The 7,649-nt window shown below is 29.4% G+C and overlaps 1 protein-coding gene across 1 annotated transcript; it reads left to right on the plus strand.

The window, feature by feature from the left end:
- The first annotated feature begins 2,454 nt into the window (after window positions 1-2,454).
- On the plus strand, window positions 2,455-7,315 carry LOC114422134 (NAC domain-containing protein 21/22-like). Its single transcript, XM_028388349.1, has 3 exons — window positions 2,455-2,737; window positions 5,405-5,679; window positions 6,505-7,315. The coding sequence occupies exons 1-3, from the start codon at window positions 2,572-2,574 to the stop codon at window positions 6,970-6,972; spliced, it is 909 nt and encodes a 302-aa protein (XP_028244150.1). The 5' UTR covers window positions 2,455-2,571; the 3' UTR covers window positions 6,973-7,315.
- Window positions 7,316-7,649: the final 334 nt, after the last annotated feature.

Below are 7,649 nucleotides of genomic sequence, written 5' to 3' on the forward strand. Positions count from 1 at the left end.
ATATAAACCAGTCACTTTACATCAATTTTTATTTCTCAACTAGTTCAGTAATTAATTTTTCCAATTACTTCTACGTCTATACATTAATTATTTAAATTTCAATTAATTTATGGTGAATATTAAAAGTGGGAAAAGGTTATTTCCATATATTACCTTAAAATTTCTGATAGAACATTTTTGTTATAAAAAAATAACATGTATATATAAACATATTCAAATCTTCTTCCTTTTAAGTTTTAAATGAAACAAAAGGTTTTCTACTATTCAACATACTGGTGGGTAATATCAGCAAATTAGTTTATTTAATTTACGAATAAAAAACTCAGTCATAATAAGGTATTGGTTTTTCTCTCGTTCCCAAGAGTTGCTCAAAATAGTACTACTTTCATTTTGAAATAAGTCTCAATTTAAAATATTACACAAGGATTAAAGAAATTCTAAATTTAAAGAAAAATGACCATAGCACCAAATTTATCCTTATATATATTAAAGAATTAAAAATACTGAACACTAGTTTTTTTGGTAAAGGAACACTAGATTAGAGAAAGAGAAGGACAAAATTTAAAAAAAAAACAACAAAAATATTTTCTTAATGGATGTATGGGCTATTTTGTAAGAAAAATAAGTACTTGTTTTAATTTTTTTTAAAGAAAACTAGTAAAACAATAATTATTTCCTTAAAATATGTGGAACTAAATACGCATTTATTGAAAAGTGGCATGTAATTGAAAAATCACCAAAATGAATAAATGATACATATTTGAAAATGGAGAACATAATTTCTATTCCATTTCATAAGAGAATCTGAATTTATAATCCACTAATATCACATGCCTAATTAAATTACATTTTCTAACCTGATAAAAAATACATTTTCTAATAGTTGAATTAAAGAATTTAGGAGGAGTAACCCTTTTCAACTGCTGGGTTAATTAACAGCAAGATTTGAATGAATCAATCAATCAAACCATTAGTGTTTGTGTTTACCCATTATTTTAATCTTATGACGAAATTGATCACCTAACGCCCTAACTCCCCTGCCCTCCTATCACATTTCAGCACAAAATACTCTTTAGGCTATGCGTTTCCTTAATTTGTCTTCATTATATATAAATTATTCACCATAACCCATAAACAAAATTAATGAATATAATGACTCATAGTTTTGTTCCAAATAAAGGCCATTCAAGAAAATTCTTATGGATGCCAGCTTATCAACAACCAATACGAATACAATTAAAAAGTAAAAGGCAGAGAGAGAGAGAGGCTCGTAGAGATTATATATTAGTACTAGTTTTGGGCAAAGCATATATATGTACAAAAGTGTATTAATTCATGACGAAGATAAATAACAAAACAGAGAATAAAATAAATAAATTAATAGAATGGAGAGAGATCATGCACAAGTGGACAAAATTAAAATAAATGACTATGTCAGCTCTCATCACCCTGTGTTGATTTGAGACTGGCTGCTTCGTGTGCCCACTCTCTAATTATTATCATATTTTCTCCATCCCAAATTAATGTAAGCGTAATAGTAATCGTGTTAAAGTTAAATATGATAAAGTCTTATTGAAATTTTATGTTTATCTCTCTGAGTGAGGGAGAGATTTTTGTTGGGAGATATTTTTAAGGGGACATACTAAGGGAGAGATATTTACCATAGTTTTTAACATGATCTACATTTATATATATATATAAAAGAAAATTTAACCTTTGTTTAACATGATAATTATATGTTGTTTGTCGATAAAAAAATATATAAGAATATTTACTTTTGTTAACTACACATCTTGCTACATTTTTTTATAGTTGAGATTAAAATCTAGAATTCCATGCAAGCTACCTAAATTTCTCATTATTAGGCTAATCTTAGTAAAATTTATTAAAAACTATCAGATTATAAATTTAACTTAAAAATAATGTTGAGAGATTTACAAATATGCAAATAAAAAATTATTCTAATTTAATTTATGATTTTGAGTTTAAGTTATAAATATATAATTACATTAAATATTTAAAAAATTACTCATAATATTTATTTTTGATTCAAACAAGATTATGTTTCATATAAAATATGATTTTTTAAAAAAAAATTATGTGATCATTTTTTTACTTAATAAATTTTAATCCATAATTAGAAATATATTTAAAAATTGTGATAAAATATATATTTTTTAATATTTATCCTGTTTTATATATAACATTTAATATTTATCTTAATCTTGTAACATATAGTTCCATAGAATTAGAGGTACAAGTCATATAAAAAAAAAAAAAGAGTACAAATCAACGAGTTGGTAGTGATTGGTTTGTGCACGTCATCATTCACTGGAGAAACACAACCAAATGACAATCATACCCTCCCTCCTTGCAAGCAATTACATGTTGACTTACCCACTTGTGATCCCTCTAACATTTATATATATACTCCTTTCTTCTCCTCCTCCCTTTATTACACCTCACAAAATTTCTCACTTCAACTTTGAACTTCTTTTCTCTATTATTATTATCTTTCTCTTTTTCTTCATCTCTTATCTTCCTTCACCTTTTTATTGAAAGAAAAAAAAAATGAGCAACATAAGCATGGTAGAGGCAAAGCTGCCACCAGGATTCAGGTTTCATCCAAGAGATGAAGAGCTTGTGTGTGATTACTTGATGAAGAAGGTGCAACACAATGATTCCCTTCTCTTGATAGATGTTGACCTTAACAAGTGTGAGCCATGGGATATTCCTGGTAAGTAATGTAGTGCTTACTCTTTCTCCTCATATCATGCATTCTCTAATATAAATTTAATTGTTGCTTTATATGTACATGATGCATCTTTCTTAATTTCTCTATATATGATCATTAGAGTTCACTATCTTTGACTCGTGAATATTATAAGTTCTCTGATATTATTTTTGATTCTCACAGATAAAAAAAATTATTTTTAGAAATGAATATCACACAATTCATACTTTAAATTCTCTTCCGGTAAATAAATAAAATTAATTTAGGGTGGGGGGTAAGTGAACCAGAAATTTCCTATAGTTTTTTAATCATCTTGCACTCAGAGCCAAAGGCACCCCACATGATACTAATAATGGACATGCAGCATGCTTGATTCATTTCAGTTTCCTATTACGGATTGCAAAGTACAAAGTTGATTGTTACTTTCGTTTGTGTTGAATTCTTGTTCTGTTTGAAAGCATGATGAGGGGTAAAATTGATTATGTGGGGGTGAGGTGATGATAGCAACTGCAATGGCTAGTATAGATCCCAATCTATACGTGCACTTCTGAGTGCTTTGATAGGGAAATTATGGTACCTGTCATCTCTCTGACTAATGAGACATTATAGAAGTTTTATCAATTCATCCGAAATTAAAATTAATTGCAACTTTGATAGTTAAGTTGAATTCCATTTTTGGGTATGCCATACCTCAATACTAATGTCTTGAAAATATATGTCATGGAGATGAGTCCATGAAGTTTTGACCCTTTGAACTTGAACCCAATAATTATTAGATATGATATGATATATTTTGATTCCACTGTTTTATATATACATATGCCAATTAGTGGAAAGGAGCAAGATCAAAACCGTTATTCTTTCACCTCTTTTTCTTTCTTTTCTGGGATCAATAATTCCATCTATGATGTATGATCTATGATAATTGAATATTTTCTTCGTTGTAATTGAATAATTGAGAACAGATATCATAATTTTCAGTCTGCATTTTCATGTGGGTCATAACTTTAATTCCAACCCCAGTCACATTCACACAGAAAGGTACAGGTGGCTGCACTCCTGTACTATATTAATAAAGATAAATATATTAGATTTTTTTTCAAAATAAAAATTGAATTTGTCATCCGTACTTAATAGTAATTAATAATTAATAATGTTATGAAATGTTAATATGGATACATGTACTCCTGAAAGGGATCTACGAAGTTAGGTCGGCAACTTTGAATGGGAAGCTCTAAAAATCATGTATATGCATGTACATGTGGTTATATGCAATAATATTTGTAATATTATCTAACGGTTAATGAAAGATATATATATCACCTTCGTAGTTTTTTTTTTTCAGTTTTGAATAAATTGACTCATTGAATTTTGTCCTATTATGAAGGGTTTGACAGTGATTTTCACCAAAATAATTCAAAATATTGATTTTCATTGCAACAACACGCCTGCACATACATGAACATCATGCCCTTACATGTCATGTTAAAGTGATGGAACTCTCAAGCCTTATCACTATTCTAGCTGGATCTCACCATGTTTATCGTACTTTCATGTCAAAAACAAATATGCTGTGAGATTTGACTCATCATAAGCTAGACAATTAAATTTTTACACCTTCTGTTTAACTATCTTGTCTTATTGATTATTGTTTTTTTTCCTTGGTTGGATAATAATTTGAAACAACTATTTTAGGATTTTTTTCATTCTTAATTTTTAAATGCTTTTCTCTTTTACTTTTTTAAAAAAAATACTTAAAATATCTGCATAATTATTGAGATGCTTATTAACAATTTTATCTCAATAAGGACAAAAAAAGATTTCTAGGCCTGATAGGATGGGTCAACATTGCTTTGGTGTGCTGGGCCATATGGGTTCATAGTTTACATTATTTGGGAAATAATATCAACTGTTTGATTATGAAATCATCATAATTAGTTTTGTATTTTATATAAGCATGTCATATATGAAAAGAAACTGATAAGAATAGGCGAATGAGAAGAAACAAGAGCAATTAAAGGAAGAATTAAGCTAGTTATAAATAGGGGCCTATCCGAATAGTAACCAGAATAATTTGCATTCAAATAATAATAATTGCTTCCCATCAATAACTATTTGTTTTTTGTATTTTTCTTTAAACTGTACTCTGATTCTTATTATATATGTGCATTTCTAAAATAATCTAATTTCTTTATTCTTTCTTTCCCTGTTCTTCCATAATCAAAATGTTCAATTCTTCTAATAAGACAAAGTAAAGAAAGCCATGAACATTTAATTTTAGGATTGAATTAAACAAGAGATAATATTGTTAATGTTAACAGTTATTTTTAACTAGTCATAGTTGACTTCCACCCAAAAAAAATTAATTGTCCTAACTGCACACGTTCCTCGTCTTACTGAAACAAGAGATTGTATATCACCCAAAAAAATATTAATAAGACCCTTCTTTTCTATATATATGATATATTTGAATCACTTTTTTCTTCAACTTACATAGTAATGTAATATTGTTAATATGAACCGTTGCTTTAACTAGTGATAGTTGACTAGAACACAAAACATACCAGTTTTTCTTCTGCAACTTAATTACATAGTAATGTATCTTAATTTAAGCAATGGTATATATAATTGAAGCACAAGATTCTTAATAGTATTGTAATGGTTGTGCAGAAACAGCATGTGTTGGAGGGAAGGAGTGGTATTTCTACACACAAAGAGACCGTAAGTATGCAACAGGGTTACGCACAAATCGTGCCACTGCCTCAGGGTATTGGAAGGCCACAGGGAAGGACAGGCCTATCCTCCGCAAGGGCACCCATGTAGGGATGAGGAAGACTTTGGTGTTCTATCAAGGAAGGGCACCCAAAGGGAGAAAAACTGAGTGGGTCATGCATGAGTTTCGTATCGAAGGACCTCATGGACCTCCTAAAATTTCTTCTTCCAAGGTATACATAAAAAAAGCATTTAGAAGTTTAATTTTTATGCATGATGAATATCATTCGATTAAAAATCATCCATCATATAATTTTTAAAATAATTATTATAAAACTTAATAATCTGATAGATATGATAGATTGTGATTAGATAATAATATAAAAACTGTTTATATACTTATGATTTAATTTCTCTGTTTCTTAAACATATTTCAAATATAGACATTTATCCAAAGTATTTTATGATATGTTATGATAGCATAATATTCCGACGTGTATTGGACCAAAACGAGTTAGTAATGGGGGATTTGTTTTTCCATTAACCACTTTGAATGGTCAATATATATAGAATATTACTTTATAAATAGACTTTTGGTACTAGCCTTGTTTGGTTTCCTTTGCATGAATCAGGGAGGCAACTAGTGATTTGCAATAAAAAATTTAAGGACTTTTGACTTTATGGAATATGTTTTTGCTCTGTGCGGAAACTAAATTTGTCTCACCTGACTATTGGCTAAAATGTGACTACATAAGATATATTGGGTAGCTTACCTAAGAAGATCCTCTAAGAATTTTTTATTGAATACTAATGTAAGCCTATGAAAGCACCATTCTTCCAAGTGTAAAGTTTTTTTTTTTCTCCTCTAAAAAAAAGTATTTTTTCTTGTGTCAAAAGCAGACATAACATATTTCTTAAATATAGAACCAGAGAGAGATAGTATATGCTATGTCAGCTCTTAACACAAACAAAAAGTGTTTTTTTGCTTAACTTTTTGCTTCATCCAAATATTAATTGAGGACCTTAGCTTAAAATGTTTACACCTTGTGTACATGCAGGAAGATTGGGTTTTGTGTAGGGTGTTCTACAAAAACAGTGAAGTTTTAGCCAAACCTAGCATGGGTAGCTGCTATGAGGACACGGGATCTTCATCTCTTCCTGCGTTAATGGACTCTTACATAAGTTTTGACCAAACTCAAACCCATGCAGATGAGTTTGAGCAAGTGCCCTGCTTCTCCATTTTCTCTCAGAACCAAACAAACCCCATTTTCAACCACATGACCACTATGGAGCCTAAGTTCCCTCTCAACCATGCAACTACAACATATGGAGGAGCACCAAATTTGGGTTATTGCTTAGACCCTTTATCTTGTGACAGAAAAATGTTAAAAGCTGTTTTGAATCAAATCACAAAGATGGAAAGGAATCCACTTAACCAAAGTCTAAAAGGGTCACCAAGCTTAGGAGAAGGAAGTTCAGAGAGTTATTTATCTGAAGTGGGGATGCCCCACGTGTGGAATTACTGATGTGAGACTTTAGTACTTAAACCCTCTCCTCCACCTATGCCACCATGAAATTTTTTTTTTAAAAAAAAAAACAAGAAAAAAAAAAGGTATAAGGGGGAAGATAAAATCAATCCATTGTTTTAAGTCATGGTGAGTACTTATGTTTTACCTGTGGTGTTTTAGCTATTAATGTATACCCATCCATGATGTGTCCCTATATATTAGGAAAATGGGACTTGTAATTTAAATTTATAAATATTTGTAGTTAATTTTATTTAGTGGATGATTTTTTTTTCTTCTTTGTTAAATTAGATGTTGGATTGAGATGTTATGAAGATAATCAAATCTCTATCTTTATATTGAAGAAGTTTTCACGAGACAATCTTATTCTGTCATATTATAAGTTTACATTATTTAGGAATCGAAATAAATTATAATTTATAAACACTTTTTATTTAACCTATCAAGATTTTTTATAAAGAATAAAACTATAAAGGCTTATGAGAATAAAAACGAATAATACCTCGTATACATATACAGTGAGTTTAACAATACAATGAAGGGTCTTGATTACTCGTGAAGTTGCTAAGTCTAAGCTCTCTTTTCTCTTCACTTAAAGTAAACATTATTTTAGATGTGGTGAGCCTTACAACATCGGAATAAATTAATGTTAATACACTAAATACTAGAAACGTATA

The sequence above is a fragment of the Glycine soja genome, chromosome 8, assembly GCF_004193775.1.
Source record: "Glycine soja cultivar W05 chromosome 8, ASM419377v2, whole genome shotgun sequence".
Classification (NCBI taxonomy): domain Eukaryota; kingdom Viridiplantae; phylum Streptophyta; class Magnoliopsida; order Fabales; family Fabaceae; genus Glycine; species Glycine soja.